At 52.3% G+C, this 20,129-nt stretch overlaps 1 protein-coding gene across 4 annotated transcripts in view; it reads right to left on the bottom strand.

Moving 5' to 3' along the window:
• The window catches only part of SLC44A2 (solute carrier family 44 member 2 (CTL2 blood group)), a 29,288-nt gene extending 14,267 nt beyond the window's left edge, over positions 1–15,021 (bottom strand). For 2 of the 4 annotated variants that reach the window (XM_084885685.1, XM_084885686.1), the window contains exon 1: positions 14,866–15,021. In XM_084885685.1, the coding sequence (XP_084741811.1) occupies positions 14,866–14,896 (31 nt within the window). In that variant the 5' untranslated portion in view covers positions 14,897–15,021. Of the gene's footprint in view, positions 1–429; positions 587–14,865 lie in introns of those variants that run through there. The other 2 variants (XM_084885687.1, XM_084885688.1) reach the window with 2 other exon arrangements.
• Positions 15,022–20,129: the final 5,108 nt, after the last annotated feature.

The raw sequence follows: 20,129 nt of genomic DNA, 5'->3' as shown, positions 1-20,129 counted from the left end.
GCCCACCCGGGGGGATCTCGGTCGCAGGAACATCTCAGAGACCCCGCAGGGCCCGCCCCCAGCCTCGGGGAGAGGACACACCGCGCAGGGCGGCCAGCGGGGGCGGACCGGCCATTGGGTGTCCCAGCCGGCGGCCACCCACTGGGGAGGGGGCTGGAATGGGGGTCCCCAGGGGAACCCCACAGGAGTACTGGGGAGAGGGCTGCAAGGACGGGCCCTTTGGGTGAAGGGATTCGGGGGGAACTTGGAGAGGCTCTCGGGGAAGGTTGGGGTGCGGGCGCTGGCGGTGATTTCGGGGTGCGGGGGAAGGTTGGGGTGCGGGTGCTGGCAGTGACTGCGGGGGCGGGGGAAGGTTGGGGTGTGGGTGCTGGCGGTGATTGCGGGGGGCGGGGGCGCTACCGGCAGAGATCCACCCCCCCGGCCGCCTACCGTGCTTGCCGTAGTAATGCTGCCGCTCGCCCCCCATCCCCGCGCCGCCGCCCCGGCTCTGGGTCCGGCGCTGGGTGTCCCGAGGGAGGGCCGGCCCGGCCGCCTGGCGGCTCCTCCCCGCCCGGAGCCGGGCGGGGCCCGAACCAGTCGGACCGGCCCGCGGAGCGCCCGGCGCCGGCCGAGGGCGGGGCGGGGCAGCTGCTCCCGCCACTCACCCGCCGCCCGATTTAGCCCGCCCGCCCCGCCCCAGCGGGCACCCGCTTCACCCTGGCCCCGGGCCCCCCGCCCTTCCCCTCCCTCTCCCCCCCCCTTCTCCGGGCCACGCCGCAGGACCAACTTCTCAGCCCCAAAAGGACCCCCATAGCCCCCCATTCTCTAGGTATGGAAACTGAGGCACAAAGCCGGCCGGTGGCTGGCCCCAAATACCCAACTGTTACGAATGTTAAGTATTTGAGCTGAAAATTCTCCAACCACGTGGGCGTATTTTATTTTCAGCCGCACTTAAAAAAAAAAATTAAATGGCAACAGTTAAAAACATTGGGAGAGTCCATACAAAAACCCGCACGGCCAGTTTCTTAAAAACGCGCGTTGGGGGCCCCCCCGCAGCCCCCAGGGGCCCCTGTATGGCTCCCAAAGCTCCACCCTTGAGCCATCACCCCTGCACACTCTCACAATCGTGAATCCAGGAGCCACGGATTTGGGGAACAGGGTTTGTTTGAGTTCCTGCGGGAGCAGGCTCTGGGCTGGACACGTTTCCCTGTGTCTTGTGGAGCCAGTATCTACTGGGTGGCCCTGGATTCAAATATCCCCCCATCCCCTGCCACACACACACACACACACACACACACACACACACGAGCCAGAGAACACTTAGGCCAGCGCCTTGCCTTCCCTGAGCCTCAGTTTCCTCAACCGTGAAATGGGACTAAAGCAAGAAAACAAAACTAGTCAAAGACCAGGCGTGGGCTGCCAGCGGTATACAGCTGGCCTAGTTGACAGTAGAAATGGAGGTCCTGGGCTGTCAGGGGAGGGGCGTATGACCAGTCTGGACACGGGGATACTGCACGGGGCACAGGCAGAGGCACTGACAGTCGGTGTGGCACGGAGGGAGACAGCTGCCACAGGGGTGTTTAGTCAGCGTGGGGTGCACAGTAAGGGTGGAGGCATTCAGCTAGCGGGAGGTATACAATCGGCAGAGGGTGCAGTCAGCCGGCTGTCCTCCCCACACCATCCACCCACCCCCATGTGAACTGTATTCTCCCTCAAAGTCACTGCATCTCCCAACAGTCATTGGGGCCAGTTGCATACGTTACTAAAGTATTCAGTAAACACGGTGCAGTGTTTCCCAAAGTGTGGCACGCGCACCCCCAGGGGTCCGGGGAGAGTTTGGTGGGGGTACGCGTTGCCCCGGAGTTTGGTGGGGATATGCACCGCACCGGGCTTAGCTGCGCCTAATTCTACATTCTCATGAATACAGGGGTACTCGGCGTTACGGAAATTATAGAAGGGGTACACATATGTCAAGAGTTTGGGAAACACTGCTTTACAGCATCGTTACCTACATACAGCTGGCATGTGGGTGCAGCCGGCAGAATATACATTCAGTGTGGGGTGTACAGCTAACATGGGGTTAGACAGTGTGGTCGCATACAGTTGGTGCTCATTAATTACAGCTGCTGCTTCAGAGCCCCACCCCGCCGGCCCCCCTCTGATCACTAACCCAGCATTCCCAGGGAAAGGCCGTCTCCTCCTAGTGGCCCACAGCCGTGGAGGCCCCACCTGACCCCTGGCCCACAGCCTTCAGCAAACAGGCGAGGCTCACGGCTACCAGCCATACCCTTGGATGGCCAGGTCTCCTAAAGAAACCCTGTGGTTCCTGCGGTCCCTGCCAGCTGTCCCACCCCCACGCAGTCCGAGTGGTGCCCAGGCCGGCCGCAGCCTCTTCTCCTCCCAGATACACCGGCCTCTCGGGGTCACTCCTGTCAACGCAGGACTTCAACCAACTCCGTCCTGATGATTCCCAAATGTCTGTCCCTGTGAAGGCCTGGCCCCTAAGCCGCACGCCCCTGAGACTCCTATCTCCCACATGGGGTTCTCATGGGCTCCCCACACTCAGCACCGCCACAGCCGATCCCTCCCGACCGGCCCCCAACCCGCTGGACTCAGAAATGGCAGCTCTCAGTCCAGAAACCGGGGATGTCTCTCGGCTTAATATCAGCTCAATCTTCAGAATCTACCCAGTATCCAAACATGTCTCACCCTCTCCTTGGCCTGAACCCTAGTCACAGGGTGGCCATCTTTATTTTAAATATATTTTATTGATTTTTTTACAGAGAGGGAGAGAGATAGAGTTAGAAACATCAATGAGAGAAAATCATCGATCAGCTGCCTCTTGCACACCCCCTACCGGGGATGTGCCCGCAACCAAGGTACATGCCCTTGACCAGAATCGAACCTGGGACCTTTCAGTTCGCAGGCCGACGCTCTATCCACTGAGCCAAACCGGTTTCGGCTAGGGTGGTCATCTTTTGCCCGGACCAGAGTAGGTGTCTCCACCCAGGTCTCCCAGCTCCCACTTACCCCCACTGTGCTCCTCCCAACGCAGCCAGCGGGGTCTGTAAACATCTGAGTCAGAGCACATCCTTTCTCTGTCCAGAACCCTCCATGGCTCCCACCTCATTCCGAAGAGAAGCCCATCTATAGCCCACAAAGCCCTGCCCCCCCTACCCCCCCACTGCCCTCACCTCCTCCCTCTCCCTTTTGCTCATTCCATTCTAGACTCACTGGCCTTCCGGTTACACCGAAAACTCACCAGGCCTGGTCTCAACTCTTTGCACTTGACCGCGCCACCTGGCGAGCTCTCCCCTGAGTCCCTGTGGCTCCACCTCCTTCAGGCCTCTGCTCAAACAGCACCTCCTCTGAGAAGCTTTCTCTAAAACAGCACCCTTTCCCCTCCATGAAAATCACCCATTTTATTTTGTTTCTTTCCACCACCTGGCATGTCACACGTTTGTGCACTGGTTGTTTGTTGTCTGCCCCCATGCCTCTAGGGTTTGTATTTGTCTGTGGTGGTGTCCCCGGTGCCCAGCATGGTACCTGGCATAGAACAGACGCTGAAGAAGTGTTCACTGAATGAATAACGGCAATCTATAATCCGTGTATACACAGTGGACCCCTGGACACTGGGTTTGAACTGTGCAGATCTACTTATATGTGGATATTTTAAAGTAAATATGTAAATGTATTTTCTCTTCTCATGATTTTCTTTTTTAAAAATTTTTTTAATTGATTTTTATTTTTTATTTATTAAATATATTTTATTGATTTTTTTACAAAGAGGAAGGGAGAGGGACAAAAAGTTAGAAACATCGATCAGCTGCCTCTTGCACACCCCCCACTGGGGATGTGCCTGCAACCAAGGTACATGCCCTTGACTGGAATCGAACTTGGGACCCTTCAGTCCATAGGCTGACCCTCTATCCACTGAGCCAAACCGGTTTTGGCTAAATTGATTTTTAGAGAGAAAGGAAAGGGAGAGAGAGAAAGAGAAACATAAATGTGAGAAACATCAATCTATTGCCTCCTGCACACCCCGTACCGGGGATCAAGCCTGCAACCTTTTAGTGCATGGGATGATGCCCAACCCACTGAGCCACACAGGCCCAGGCTCTTTTTCCCTAAAAATGTTTCTTTTCTCTACCTTACTTTATTGTAAGAACACACTATATAATATTATACATATACAAAATATGTGTTAATCAACTGCTTGTTATCGGTAAAGCTTCTGGTCAATAGCAGGCTATTAATAGTTAAGTTTTGGGGGAGTCAGAAGTTATGGATTTTCCACTGTGTGGGGTGTCAGTACCCCTAACACCCATGCTGTTTAAGGGTCAAATGTATACTTAAGACTGAAAATGTAGCTTAGAGTTTTCCAGGTGTACATATTTAACAAATTAATCTGAGTCCCAACCGGATTGACTCAGTGGATAGAGGTATGTGCCCTTGACCATACCCGAATCTGGACTGAAGCGTCCCAGGTTCGATTCCGGTGAAAAAGGTATGTACCTTGGTTGCGGGCACATCCCCAATGTGGGGTGTGTGCAGGAGGCAGCTGATCGATGTTTCCTTTCATCAGTGTTTCTAATTCTCTATCCCTCTCCCTTCCTCTCTATAAAAAAGTCAATAAAATATATTTTAAAAAATAAAAATAATTTAATTTGAGCACTGGCCAGTGTGGCTCAGTTGGTTGGAGCATCGTCTCTACACCAAAGGGTGGTGGGTTTGGTTCCCAGTTGATCCCTGGTCGGGGTGAGTGTGGGAGACAACTGATCCGATGTTTCTCAGCTCTCTCTCTCTCTTCCTTCCTCTCTCTGGAATCAATTAAAAATGTTTTAAAAACTAATTTGTGAATTTTATACATAAAAGAATTCAATACATGACGAATGTGGAATTTCCAGTTGGCAGAGAAAAGATAAATCAGTGACTGGCTTGAAGGCATTTGGAAAAAAATAAAGTTCACTCCACCGCTATACATAGCAAAACAATTCCACATGGATTAGTCACGCACATACATGAAAACTCAAAACGATTACAAGCATGAAGGGAAAACACCGGAGCATATTTTTACTGAGAGGAGGTGAGACTGGGAAGCACGGTGGAGGAGAGAGAAAGAAACTCCACAAGTTCCTTGTGTCCGTTACACGGCAGCCAGACGGGCAGAGTGGGAGCAGCCACTCAACAGCTGGAGCTAACGAAGGAGGACCTTTCAGACCCTGGCTCTGCCCTTCACCGCTCTGGAGGTCCTACCGTCCACCGAGTGACCGCAGAGAGAGGGAACTGGAGATGCAGAGAGGGGCGCCTGGCCTGACGGGCACTCAGGAAACACAGAGGGAGCATCGGTTCTGTCACCTCATGGATTCCGCCAGCGCTTACTAATATTAGTGGATGGGGAAGGAAGGAAGGAAGGAAAGGCGAGGCAAATACTGATGGCTTCTGATAATGAGCTGATCCAAACCCTACAGGATGGGAACTGGCTGAATCTTTGCAACAATAAGAAAAGTACTGCCGAAACCGGTTTGGCTCAGCGGATAGAGCGTCAGCCTGCGGACTGAAAGGTCCCGGGTTCGATTCCGGTCAAGGGCATGTACCTTGGTTGCAGGCATATTCCCAGTGGCGGGTGTGCAGGAGGCAGCTGATTAATGTTTCTCTCTCATCGATGTTTCTGACTCTCTCTTTCTCTCTTCCTCTCTGTGAAAAATCAATAAAATATATTTAAAAAACACACACACAAAACAAAACAAAACATTGTTGCAAAGATTCGGTAAGTTCCCATCTTCAAAGCCAGCACTCCCATTAAGGACATACCTGTTTCCAGTGTCACTGTCTCCTCTGACTCCTCCCAACCTCTTTAGAACCATTGTCCCTGGCCTGCCTGGATAATTCGGGATACATGTCCTATCTCAAAATCCTTAATTTGTTTTATTTAATTATTTCCATTAGTCCCCACCTGAGGATATGTTTCCCATTGCTTTTTATTTATTAAAAAAAAATTGTTTTAATTAATTAAGTTTTTAAAAATATATTTTATTGATTTTTTACAGAGAGGAAGAGAGAGAGAGATACCGTGTTTTCCCGAAAATAAGACATCCTTTGGAAATAAGACCTACTTACAGGTTTCCTTCTGAGTGAAATATAAGGCATCCCCCTGAAAATAAGGCCCCCCTAGCCTCTGTCTCAGAAAGCTATTGCTAAACATGAGAGGTTTGGCCCACTGATTCTGAAAGAAATGGAGTCACAAAAAATTTAGGAATTGGATCGTTATGATGATGTTCCAGAAGATGATGACATGATTGTCATTGAATAAATGAGTCAATTCTTGATACTGTAGGATTCACAGTTTGTCTGGTTTGTGTTGACAACTACCATACTATCGTACATATACAGGTAATAAATTTCCTTTATTTTCATTTAACAATAAATGTGTACCGTATTCTTCATGGAAAAACAAGACATCTCCTGAAAATAAGACCTAGCGCATCTTTGGGAGCAAAAATTAAAATAAGATACTGTCTTATTTTCGGGAAACAGGGTAGTTAGAAATGAGAGAGAATCATCGATCAGTTGCCTCTTGCACACCCCCTACTGGGGATGTGCCTGCAACCTGGGACCGGAATCGAACCTGGGACCTTTCAGTCCACAGGCTGACGCTCTATCCACTGAGCCAAACCGGTTTTGGCCCCATTGCTTTTTAGAAAGAGCAAAGGAGGGACAGTGGAGAGAGAGAGAACCATCGATATGAGAAAGACACAGCCATTGGTTGCCTCCTACTCGAGTCCAACCAGGGCCCGGGCCCTGAGAAGCCTGCAACAGAGGTATGTGCCCTCGACCAGAATGGAACCCGGGACCCTTCAGTCCACAGGCCGGCACTCTATCCACTGAGTCACGCCGGCCGGGGCTCAAAATCCTTAATTTAATCCCTCTGCAAATTCCCTTCTGCCATTTACAGTGATATAGACACAGGTTCCCGGAATTAGGATGGGGACGTCTTTGGGGGGGACCATTATCCTGCCTATCACAGGGGCCGTACCTGGAAGCCAGGAGTTGATAAAGTGTCAGCAGTGGGACAGATCCACCCACTGCTTGTTTGCACATAAATCAGAGCCGCAAAGGGTCTTTACGTTTTTAAATGGCTGAAAACACCAAAAGAGGAAGACTGCTTGCCCATTCCAATGTCAGTGGCCATCAGTCCAGTTCCCGGGGCGCACAGCCACACTCATTTCCAGTCTGGCCGCTTTCGCGCCACGGTGGCAGTCCGGAGCGGCAGCGACAGGCTGTGTATGTGGCCTGCGAAGCTGGGAACCTTTCTTCTCTCCACTTTTTTTTTTAATAATATATTTTATTGATTTTTTTACGGAGAGGAAGGGAGAGGGATAGAGAGCTAGAAACGTCGATGAGAGAGAAACATCGACCAGCTGCCTCTTGCACACTCCCTACCGGGGATGTGCCCGCAACCAAGGTACATGCCCTTGACCGGAATGGAACCTGGGACCCTTTCAGTCCGCAGACCGACGCTCTATCCACTGAGCCAAACCGGTTTGGGCTCTTCTCTCCACTTTTACTAGAATTTGCCACTTCCTGGTCTCTGGGCCATGAAGCAACATAGTGAGCGGGGGTCTGTGCCAGCGTGTCTCATGTGCGGTGAGGCATGCCATGTGCTCCCCGGCGACACAGGCCAGGAAACCAAGTTCTTTTCCTCTCCGGCCTGCTGTGCTCCCGGCTGGAGGAGGAGACTAACACCCGCATTTGCTTCCCAGGTGTTGCCGGGCTTGATACTCAACAAGCACTTAGCCCAGGTCCGGGGCACAAAGCTGCACAAACACCGACCCGGGACGGGGGCCCCTTGGGCAGAGCGGCCCAGCCGGGGCCACTGGCTCAGACCGCACAGCCGGCGGGGGATGGAGCTGTCAACAAGCCCAGGCCCCTCTGGCTCCCACCCAGACCCTGGGAGCAACGGAGCTAAATACGTGACAATGGCAGGGGGGGAGGCGTGGGAAAGCTGAGCCAGTAGGCCAGGCTAGGGGAGGGAGTGGGGTGTGGAGACGGCCCTTGAGTCCTGGCTTTGCTGGGCACCATGGCCAGCCCGCCCCGAGCAGTGGGCGTGGGAGATAAGAGAACCAACACAGGCTGCCTGGTTATGGTGCCGGTGCCAGGACATCCAGTGCCACCCAGCCCCCTAGGCTGGCTGCCGTCCACTGGCCAAGTCCCCAAGCCGACAGAGGCCCAAGGCCTCGCCCGTGCAGCCAGTCTGGCTCACCCCGCCTTCCCAGAAGCCTGTGCCTGATGAGATATCCTTTGACAAGAGGTTTGGGGACAGCGTGTGGGAGGGAAAGCTGGAAGGGATTCTATTCGTCATAAAGCTGAGAACAAATGCAGAGTGCCTGCGGTGTGCCAGGCATTTACTTATAGAAACTCAGGTCAGCCTCACAGGACTCTGAGGGCAGATGGTACGATATAGAAACTGAGTCACAGGAATGTTCAATTACTTGCCCGGAATTACACAGCCAGCAGCAGCTGGGACTTGAACTCCGCTCCTGACACCCTATTCTTAAACTCTATGATAAATGAATAACTCAGCATTTGCCATGGACCAACCTCTGGGCTACAGGCTGTATACTCCCATCAGTTCACGGAACCCTGGAGACAGAGGGAGCTGACAGTGCTGTTAACCCCATTTCATGGACAGAGAAACTGAGGCTCAGGTCTATGAAAGGTATAGATAAGAAAGGTCCAATGATACGAAAGGTAGAGATGGTACAGAACTAGGAAGAATGGAACCGGGACTGGAACAGAGCCCAGACTGTATTCCACCAGTCTTATTGCCTCTGTTCCAGTCTCCGAGTCAGACCAGGCTCCTCCTCGGCTTAGAACCCTCAACGGCTCCCATCTCCCAGAACAAAACTCCAAACCCTGCGCCCATCCCCTTCCGGCCCTCCCCTCCTCCCATTCCAGCCCTTAGCCCCTGTACTGCAGCCACCCAGGCCCCCTCACTGATCCTCAGACACAGCAGACAATCCCACCACAGGGCCTTTGCACAGGCAGTGAGTGCCCTCCGCCTGAAACACTGCTCCCTCCCTCGTTCCTCTCGGGTCACCGGTCACCGGTCACCTCAGGCTGGCTTCAGGCTGGCTTCCACTGATCCTTCCATTTAAATGTTTAAACTTTGCCTCCAGGCCCTGTAGATCACTCCCACCCCATTTCCTGCTTAATTTTTCTCCAAGGCCCTTCTCTGGCATTCTAAGAATTTCCCTCACTCATCTAATTTCTAGTCTGGCTTCCTTTCTAGAATGTCAGCTCCAGAAGTGCAGCCCTTGCTGCACCTCAAGCCTCTGGAACCGAACCTGGCGCACGGTACCTGCTCGATAAATGTTTGCTGAGGGAAGTTGTGAATGAACTTTAGCTTATGCAACCTGCATGCTCATCAAGATAAAAACTTATACCAGAACAAGACTTCAGACCAAGGGAAATCACTCTCCCTGCCACCCCAGGTCAAGAGCTCTCACTTCCTCTCCCTGGGAGCAGTGATTTCCCTCACTGATTTCCCTTTCCTCCTTCCAGACACGGACTGCCGTTCACATACACAAGCAGGTTTCTGGTTATTTAGCTCTGAGTTTTGTCACCCATCCTAGATAATAAAAGCCTAATATGCTAAGTGTCCAGTCGTCCATTCAACCAATCAAAGCATAATATGCTAACGATATGCTAAAGCCACTTGACAGCTTGCTATGACATGCACTAACCACCAGGGGGCAGACACTCTGGTAGGTTAGCTTGCTGCTGAGGTCCAGCCCATCTGGGACTGAGCAAGACAGGCTGGTCCCTCCCTGGCTGGCCAACCTCCTGCATCCCTCCCCAGCCCTGATGGTGCACCCATGGGGCCCCTTGACCTGGCCTGTGCCCTCTCGCAATCCGGGACCCCTCAGGGGATATCCGAGAGCAGCTTTTAGCCGATCCCACAGGCCAGGCTGAGGGACCCCACTGGTGCATGAATTCCTGTGCCAGACCTTTAGTCAATAATAATAAAAGCATAATATGCTAATTAGACCGGAAGTCCTTCCGGAGGACCTTCTGGGGCTGTGAGGGAAGCCCGGTCGGGTGCCAGAGGGAGGCCAGTGCCAGCAGCCGGGGGAAGGAAGGCCTCTTGCATGAATTTCGTGCATCGAGCCTCTAGCACTAACATAACCAGACATTGTTCCCCATCAGAGAAGTTAAACCTACTTCATCTTTTTACAAGGCAACACAGTATCCTACTCTGGGAACAGCACAATTTTTCATTAAACAGCCTGAGGAACTATAAAAAGATACAAATGCCGCAGAGTGTGTGTGTGTGGGGCGGATTAGTAGACTAAACTCTGGAGACTTCTAGGCTGAGTTACCTGCGGATGAGGACGGCTGGCTGAGCGTTTCTGAAGGGCTCTTTCAGGCGGAAGGCTAAAACCTGCCGTGCGTGCGGCTGAGGGCTAAATTTTAATTTCCTGCCCCCACAGAGAATCTGTTAATGTTGTTTAAGAGTGTTTACATCTGTTTAAAAATAATCCTCCCTTTGAGGATGGATGGGGCAAGAGCGTCAGAGAACTTTCTGGGGTGACAGAAAGGCTTTACTAGAGGGCTGCCAATTTTTTCTGCTGAGGGCCAGATACTCAAGGTTTTAACTTTTGTGGTTCACACATCACCTCTGTTGTACAATATTTTTATTTTTCATACACTTAAAAACAGTTACGATAGTAAATTTTGTGCTAAGGGTGTTTTCTTTTTAACCACAAGAAATAACATATAATAATAATACTGATAAGCCCTCCGTGGGCAGAGAGGCTGCTGGGTGCTGGTGATATTTCTCCCGAACTGGGTGCCGGTTACTTGGGTGCAAAAGCTCACGGAGCCTCATAAATATAGGATCTGAATGTATTTATGTATGAATTTTCTGTTTCAATACAAAGTTCAGCCCTGACCGGTTTGGCTCAGAGGATAGTTTGATTCCAGTCAAGGGCATGCACCTTGGTTGCAGGCACATCCCCAGTGGGGGGTGTGCAGGAGGCAGCTGATTGATGTTTCTAACTCTCTATCCCTCTCCCTTCCTCTCTGTAAAAAAAAAAAAAAAAAAAAAAAAAAAAAAAAATATATATATATATATATATATATATATATATATATATATATATAGAGAGAGAGAGAGAGAGAGAGAGAGAGAGAGAGAGAGAGAGAGAGTCAGCCCTGTCTGGTGTGGCTCAGTTAGTTGGCTGTCTTCCTGTGTCCTGAAATGCCCAAGTTGCAGGCTGGATCCCCAGTAAGGGGATTGGCAGGAGGCAGCCAATCAATGATTCTCTCCCATTGATATTTCTCTCTCTCTTTCTCTCTCCCCTTCCTCTCTCTGAAATCAATAAAAACATATTAAAAAAAAAATGATTAAGGAAGCTTTCCAGGCACTGACATGAGAGATCATCTCCAACAAATATTAAGAAAAAAAAACACACAAACAAACAAAAAAACAAGGAAAGAACAAAAAGCAACATGTAAAACAAACACTTCTCATTCAACACATATTTGTTCAGCATGTAGTAAGGGCCAGGCACTGTCCATACCCCTTCAAACCAAACAGACACGCATTCCCGCCTCATACGACTAGAACTCAAACCATGAAATAAAGAACATGCACATTTTTCCATGTTCTAAGGTCTAGACTCCATTTGGAAGACAACACAAGCTGCTATAACACCAATGCCCTCCGAGCCGGCGGTATGGGGCTGGGAGAGGAAAAAGGAGATGTGGAGATGTTTCATCATAAAGCTATAAAATCTTTAGTATCATCTGTATTTTGAAGCCCACGACTCTATACATTCTCTCTCTCTCTCTCTCTCTCTATATATATATATATATATATATATACATTATTGATTTTTTGCAGAGAGGGAGAGAGATAGAGTCAGAAACATCGATGAGAGAGAATCATCGACCAGCTGTCTCCTGCACGCCCCCCACTGGGGATGTGCCCGCAACTAAGGTACATGCCCTTGACCGGAATCGAACCCGGGATCCTTCAGTCCGCAGGCCAACGCTCTATCCACTGAGCCAAACCGCTTTCGGCTATACGGTCTCTTTTGTAAAAAGTTGCCATTAAGAAGCAAATACCCTCTCTTAACAGTGTTTCGTTTTGTTTCCAGATCCGGTACTAGGACCCTACTGCTGGTTGAGTTGGACATGGAATCTGTTTGTTCTTGTTTTTGTTTTGTTTTGTTTTTAACAAGCACCATTCCTTTTTCCACCCCCGCCCCATCAGGTTCTAGAGTCTTATTCCACGCTGCTCATGCCAAGGGTGGCCGGTAAGGATGGCTGTGCCCATTGCCGACATCTGTGGAGGCCGGGAGTCATTTCCTTCTTGGAGCCACTGCCTTCCTCTAGACATGTCTGCTGAGAAGGGAGCTTCCTGCCCTGTCAGGGCAGCCCAAGTTCATGTCCTGACAGAGTGGGCTGCTTCTCTCTCAGCTGACGGAAAATCCATGGCCCATCACCAGCCCCAGAGGTATCCTGAGAACATGGAGCTTGCTGGGAACTGGGCAGAATAGTTCCCATACGCCCAGCCCTACAGAGGAGGACAGTTTCAGAGAGGTCACCAACTTGCTCAGGTTGTGTTAAGAGTCCGGATTTGAGCCTTTGTCTGTCTGACATCACTCTCTAAATTCACAGAAAGCCCTGGGGCACAAGGGCAGGATATAAATTCACAGAAAGCCCTGGGGCACAAGGGCAGGATACTAGTATGTGAGCCGCTCTAGTTCTCTGTTCCCAAAGGCAGGGTCCCCTTGTCTGGCCAGGTCTTCCCAGGGCAGCCAGAGGGCCCCAGTGGGGTCCCGCTGCAGAGGGACCCACTGGTGCATGAATTCCTGCACTGGGCCTCTAGCATAATTATGATACCTAACAGAACACCAAAAGTAAATCGCATGGCTTTTCCTCTCCTTTATTTTGCTTCTCTATTTCCATGGAAAGGAGATGGGTGGGGATGGGGTCTGGTTCTGATGGGAAAAGACTTTTCACAAGCTAAGTGAGACCCTTCCCCGCTTGCAGGACTCAAGCCATGTGGCCCCCCTGGAGGAGGTGAGGGCCTGGCTGCAAGAGCCAGCTGTCGCCTCCACCTCTGAGCCTCACAGAGAGAAATAACGAAGCAACTGTGAGGCTTGTTCACTGTTCACTCTGCCCGAAACACACTTCTTCCCATTTCTCCCACAGCCACCGGCTCCAGCTCCAGCCCTTGGTCACCTAAGATAAACCCAGATGATGTTCCTTATACACACCCAACATCCTGTTCTTCGCTTCCCGGCACTTACAACAACCTAGAATTACATCTCCATTCCCTGTCCGCTCCCTGCGGGGGAGGACTCTGCTTTGTGCACTGTTGTTAATGTACTCGATGCCCAGATCCCGCCTTAGAAGATGCTCAATAAATCTGTGTCCATAGAATGGGCTCCCAGTGCCCAGCATAAGGTCTGCTTGGGCACAGAGGTCTCTTGTCTCAGCTGTGAGGCTGGCAGGGCCGGGAGAGTTTGCGTCCATGGCCAGCTCCCTCTGGGCAGATTCAAGGCCGGGTAAATAACACCCTTGTCCACTCTGTCCCCCAGCCCTACTCCAGCCTGGCCTCAGAGCCCAGCGAGTTCTCAAGTGCTGCCCACAGGCGGGCGCGGGCAAGGGCCAGGCCCGGAGCCCAGGCTAAAATTTGACGATCAGAGAGCGCTGGCCACACCCCAGGGATGCACAGCACACGGGCAGCTGCAGGATCCCGGGCTTGAGCCAAAACCAAGAACAAGGGAGACCCTTAAGAGACTGACAAGTTCAAGCAAGGAGTGGGTGGGTGGTAGCCAGGCCCCCAGCCCCCCCCCCAAATGTGTCTCTGCAGCCTCCTGAGGCCATAGACCCTAAGGGGTGGGGGTGAGACTCGCGGCGGGGGAGTGGGAGAGAGGCACAGCTCTAGTAGATTTGTTTTTCATTTTTTGAGTGGTTTCCGGCCCCTTCCCCAAGGCCATTCAGTCTTACAGTTTCCAGGAAGTTCTTGTCACAAGAGGAGGGGTGGCAGGGCCTCTGTGCCCCAAGGCAGTGCCTTGTGGGGCGTGCGACCAGATACACACCCCAGGGACCCAGAATGGAGAAGAGAAAAGAGAAACTGAGGACCGTTCCCCCCAGCCCCCACCGTGGGAAGAGAAGCCACAGCAGGGCGTGGATGGGGAGGGGCCTCATCTTGGCTCCATTCCCTGGGCCCCGAGGCGCAGGCCGACTTCAGAGGTTCCGGGGAGGGGGGCACCCCCAACCCTTGGCACAGGCTGGGGAACGTTGGCCAATGGTTTCCGGCTTCCTACCTGCCCCCTCCCCGGAGGCACCCTGGTTTCCGCCCTTCCCAGGCGGCGGGCGAGAGACGCCGGGCCCCCACCCTTGCGTTCGGTCTGCCCAGTCGTGCCTCAGTTTCCCCACCGACCTAAAAGCCAGTACCGGCGACTTCCGGAGAGATGTGGGCAGGAGTAAGAAGTGGACAAAGGGGACTGGGAGAGGAGGGGGGTCTGGGAAGGTTAGGGCCCTGTCCCTCTTCGAAGCCCGGGTCGCCGCGCGCGCCTCCCCTCCCCCGCCCGGCATCTGAGCCACCGAGATAACGGGACCTCCCCGCGCGGAGCGTGCGCGCGCGTCCGGCCCATCGGCCGCCGGAGGGAGAGCGGGGGTCCCCGGAGGGCGCGCAGGGCGCCGGGGCGGGGAGAGGGGGCGCGGGCACGGCGCCGGGAGGGCTGCAGGCCCTGCAGCAGGACGAGGCCGCCGCCGCAGCGCGGGTGTCTGGGATCTCAGACGTCCCGCTCCTCCAAGGGCCTCCCGACTCGGCCAAGGCGGCCACGGGTCAGAGGCGGCTCCTACCGTAGGCTCCGTCCTTCTTCTCGTCCTCCATGGCCACGGCGGGCAGGGAGGGGAGTCCGAGCCAGCGCGACCCCAGCCCGAGCGGGCGGGAGGCTCTGCGGCGGCAGCGCCCGCCCCGGTGCGCCCCGCCCAGCCCGGCTCCCAGAGCCTCCGCCAATGGGAGCGCTGCGCGGGCGGAGGCGGGCAGGGCCGGGGCGGGCCGGCCCGGGAAGGGGTGGTACCTCCACCTTTGTTTCTTTTCTGGTCTCCCGTGAGACCGTCTTGGGGTGTTTCCTGCAAAAGGAGCAGTCGTCATCCCTCCATCCATCCATCCACCCATCCATCCATCCATCCATCCATCCATCCATCCATCCATCCACCCACCCACCCAGCCAGTCAGCCATCCATCCGTCAAACAGATACTGAGCGCTTGCCAGTGTTCAGACAAAATGATGCCATTTTTCATTATTCAGATGGGCAAGAATTTGAGTTTGGTAACATCAAGCCGAGTGAACGGATGCTGTGTAGACAGATAAACCCAAACCGCGTTCACCCCGGACGATTTCCTCTCTGCCGTGGCAGGCGTGTGTGCCTGGGGAGTCCCTGCCAAACGAGGGGTGCTGCTGAGAGGTCCGGAGTGGGCCGGGCTCACGCACTGTGACACGAGGCCATAATGTATCACAAGAATGTTTATTCCAAGCACCTGGGTGCAGGTGGGCTGAGCCCCAAAAAGGACTCTGCGGTGACGGAGGCGGGGAGGCAGACTTTTAGATGATCAGAGATAGCTGGCCGCACCCCAGGGGTGCACAGCACGGGCAGCTGCAGGATCCAGGGCTCTGTGGGCTGTAAACATGGCTGCTGACGTAAGGATCGGTCCGTCCTTGGTGCCTCCCATGCCTGATGTCTAGTTATCTAGGCTGTGCCGCGTTCAAGGCTGCAAGCCTCCTACAAGATATCTGCTAAGCACAATAAGTCTTCTCTGCCCCGTTTTATTATCTTTAATCCTTTCCGTTACCTGCAGCTTTGATAGTGGTTAAAAAACGGGAGATACATGTCCACCAAGGAGGACTGCCTACACAGGATGGCAGGCTCCCAGGAGGGAACAGCCTGAGCAGATAAAAGGAATGAAAGACAGCAGGGAAATGAGGAAAAAAATATTTTGTGTGTTTAAATTTCTTTATTGATTAAGGTGTCACATATTTGTCCTCATCCCCCCATTCCCATCCCTTACCCTTCCCACGCATGCTCACACCCCCCTGTTGTCCTTGACCACTGGTTAGGCTCTAGGTACGCACACAAATCCTTGGGTTGATCTCCCTTTTTTATCCCCACCCTCCCCCTGAGGTCCGATAGTCTGATCCATGCCTCCTTGTCCCTGAGTCTGTTCTTATTCATTAGTCTATGTTGTTTGAGAAAAAAATATTTTGGAATATAATAGAAGTAATCCTGTTATTTTCAGATTTTTAATATTTTCTACAACTTTTGTGATATGTTAGTACAGTTTTGGTAATATATTTAAATTGTTTTTCTTGAAATAGCAATGTTTATTGTATGGAATATTATTATATTTAAAATCGTTTTTCTTGAAATATTAATGATTATTGCATGTAACATTATAAAAAATAAATAAAATAAATAACACAGCCCTGACCAGTTTGGCTCAGTGGATGGAGTGTCAACCAATGAATGCATAATAGATGTAAGAACAATTGATGTTTCTCTTTCTCTCTCTTCCTTCCTCTCTCTAAAATCCAATAATAGTAATTTAAATATATATATATAATTTCAGAAAAGAAAGGAGAGGGAGAGAAACATCAATGATGAGAGGGAATCATTGATCAGCTGCCTATGGCACGTACTCTACTAGGGATTGAGCCTGCAACCTGGCATGTATCCTTGACTGGAATCGAACCCAGAACCCTTCAGTCTGCAGGCTGGCTCTATCCACTGAGACAAACCATCTAGGTCAAGTATGTCAAACTCAAAGGCTAACATGGGCCAAATAAACAAGGTTTATGTGGACCACAAAGAAACAAAAGCTTCAATTTTCATAGAAACGTAGGTGTATTTCAATAGAGACATGCTGAATACAATGGGCTGAAATAAATGAGTAATCGTTAACATAAAATAATAGAACATTTTAATAAAAATTAATATTTTTACTTGAACATTAACTTATCAGACACTCAATAACTGCACAAATTAATAAACATAACGCAAATAAACCTATTTTTCTTGTTCTTCGAAAGCGAAATATTTCCTGTTGCGCACACCAAACAAGTCAGTACAAAATTAATGATGTGGCAATCGGCTGCTAAAATATTCACTGCTAGTATTAGTGGAGAGAAATGGTGCACCTGTGTGTAAGGCTTGTAAGGGAAATGAATGCAACACGATTATAGTGATCAGTCATTAGCGAACATTGTAGTTCGTTATGTATAATAGGAACTACAATGTAAAAATTAAGCTACAATTTTTTTTATATATATATTTTATTGATTTTTCACAGAGAGGAAGAGAGAAAGACAGAAAGTTAGAAACATGGATGAGAGAGAAACATCAATCAGCTGCCTCCTGCACACCCCCCACTGGGGATGTGCCCGCAACCAAGGTACATGCCCTTGACCAGAATCGAACCTGGGACCTTTCAGTCCACAGGCCGACGCTCTATCCACTGAGCCAAACCGGTTTTGGCTGATAGTAATTTTTTTAAAAAAAGCATTATACCGCCGAAACCGGTTTGGCTCAGTGGATAGAGCGTCAGCCTGCGGACTGAAGGGTCCCAGGTTCAATTCCGTACCTTGGTTGTGGGCATATCACCAGTGGGGGTTGTGCAGGAGGCAGCTGATCAATGTTTCTAGCTCTCTGTCTCTCTCTCTTTCTCTCTGTAAAAAATCAATAAAAAAATATATTAAAAAAAAAGCATTATACAAAAAAAAAAAAAAGCATTATACCAAGTGAAAAATGCTAGACACTTGCCCTAACCGGTTTGGCTCAGTGGATAGAGCGTTGGTCTATGGACTGAAGGGTCCCGGGTTCGATTCCCGTCAAGGGCATGTACTTTGCTTGCAGGCACATCCCCAGTAGGGGGTGTGCAAGAGGCAGCTGGTCGATGTTCCTCTCTCATCAATGTTTTTGGCTCTCTATCCCTCTCTCTTCCCCTCTGTAAAGAATCAATAAAATATATATTAAAAAAATAAATAAATAAAAATTTAAAAATAAAATAAAATGTCGCAGGTTTGATTCTGGTCAAGGGCATGTACCTTGGTTGCGGGCACATCCCCAGTAGGAGGTGTGCAAGAGGCAGCTGGTCAATGTTTCTCTCTCATCGATGTTTCTATCTCATTCCTTTCTTCTCTGTAAAAAATCAATAAAATATTTTTTTAAAAAAATGAAAAATGCGAGGGAGGATCCAAGATGGCTGCTCGGGTATACACCTAGCCGCAGCAGCTCACAACAATTTCAAGGGAATACAACTGAAATGTAGAGTGGACATTGCCCAGAGCTACAGGTAGTCGACTGATTGAAAACTCTACAATAGGAAGGAGGGAGAAAACCAGAAGGAAAATCAGAAGAGCTGAAAAAAAGCCTAAGGTACGGAGACATGCGGCGCGCTCGCACGCACGCGCGCGCGGAGAGGTCGCAGCCGGAGAGGAGGAGAGGGCTGGGTGCTGCCTGGCGTTCCCTAGGAGGAAGGAAATAGAACCCCCAGCCTGGGCTGAACCCCCGAACCGGCAGCGCTGAGCCCCAAGTTATGGGCCAGACCCTGGGGACCCAGGCTCCGGCAGGGGGAGACAATCCCGGGGGACGGCGAAAGGCGGGGCCCCCGGAGTCGCGGCACATGGCGCGCAGAGGACTGAATGTTGACTCTGATGCTGGATTACCCTAGCCGGAAGAAACAAAGCCTCCGGCGGCAGCTCTGAGCCTCAGTCCAGACCGCCCCGAACTCCAGGTCTGGGCCAGTCCCTGGGGACCCAGGCTCGGGCAGGGGGAGACGGAGCTGTGAGGTGGAGTCCTGGGAGCGCGGCGAAAGGCCGAGCCCCCGGAGTCGCGCACACTGTGCGCAGAGGACAGTCTGTTGACTCTGATCCTGGACTCCCCTAGTGGGAGGGAGAAAGAAAGCTCCAGACTGGAGGAACGCGACGTGGAGCAGGAGCCCCTGCCGGAAACCGGCCAGCCGGGCGCCAGCAAGGAGCCGGGCGACGGGGCCCCCGGGGGGGGGGGGTGCCCCTGAGCCTTCGACTGCTGAGTGCGGGCAACGGAGCCAAGGACGGGGGCTGCTTCCTGGGCGGCGCCGACCCCGGCAACAGGCTGGAGCAGCGCGGGAGCCCGCGGAGAACAAAGGGGTGCCACAGGCCAACCTGCTGAGCTCCCAGGACAAGGAGGAAGAAACCAAAGAAGTTCTCAATGTGAAGAAATCAAGTGAGAGCAAATGATAGTAAAATTACTTAAGAAAGAATACAAAGAAGATCTTGAAAAATCAAAGACTAAGTCAGAACTCAACGCACCAGCCAACATTACAACATAAATGTGTTTTTGTTTTTTTTTAAAAAAGAAAAAAAAAAGAGAAAAAAGGGACAGAATGTTGGAACAGCGGCGACCAAGCCTAGAGTGGCCAGGCACAAGGCAGTGGCAGCTGGGCCCGGAGCAGCAGTGGCCAGGCCCCAGAGCAGCAGCAGCCACAACAAGAGCATCAACGGCCAGCACTGGAGCAGCCAGACCTGGGGCAGTGGCAGCCAGGCCTGAGGCAGAGGCGGCCAAGCCCAGGGTGGCCAGTCCAGGAACACCCAGACACGGAGTGGCTGGGCCCGGAGAAGCCGGGCCCAGAGCAGCCGGGTTGGGAACAGCCAGGCCCAGAACAGCAGTAGCCAAGCACGGAGCATCCAGGTTGGGAGCGGCCAGGCTCGGAGCAGCCGGGTCAGGTGCGGCCAGGCCCGGAGCAGCGGCTGCCAGGCTGGGAGCGGCCAGGCCCGGAGCAGCCGGGTCTGGTGTGGCCAGGCCTGGAGCAGCGGCTGCCAGGCTAGGAGCGGCCAGGCCCGGAGCAGCAGCTGCCAGGCTGGGAGCAGCCAGGCCCGGAGCAGCCGGGTCTGGTGCGGCCAGGCCCGGAGCAGCGGCTGCCAGGCTGGGAGCGGCCAGGCCCAGAGCAACAGCTGCCAGGCTGGGAGCGGCCAGGCCCGGAGCAGCCGGGTCTTGTGCGGCCAGGCCCGGAGCAGCGGCTGCCAGGCTGGGAGCGGCCAGGCCCGGAGCAGCCGGGTCTGGTGCGGCCAGGCCCGGAGCAGCGGCTG

The sequence above is a fragment of the Pipistrellus hanaki genome (assembly GCF_964339955.1).
Source record: "Pipistrellus hanaki genome assembly, chromosome: 5".
Classification (NCBI taxonomy): Eukaryota; Metazoa; Chordata; class Mammalia; order Chiroptera; family Vespertilionidae; genus Pipistrellus; species Pipistrellus hanaki.
The sequence above is the reverse complement of the archived record's forward strand: the minus strand, read 5'-3'. Positions and strand labels throughout refer to the sequence as shown.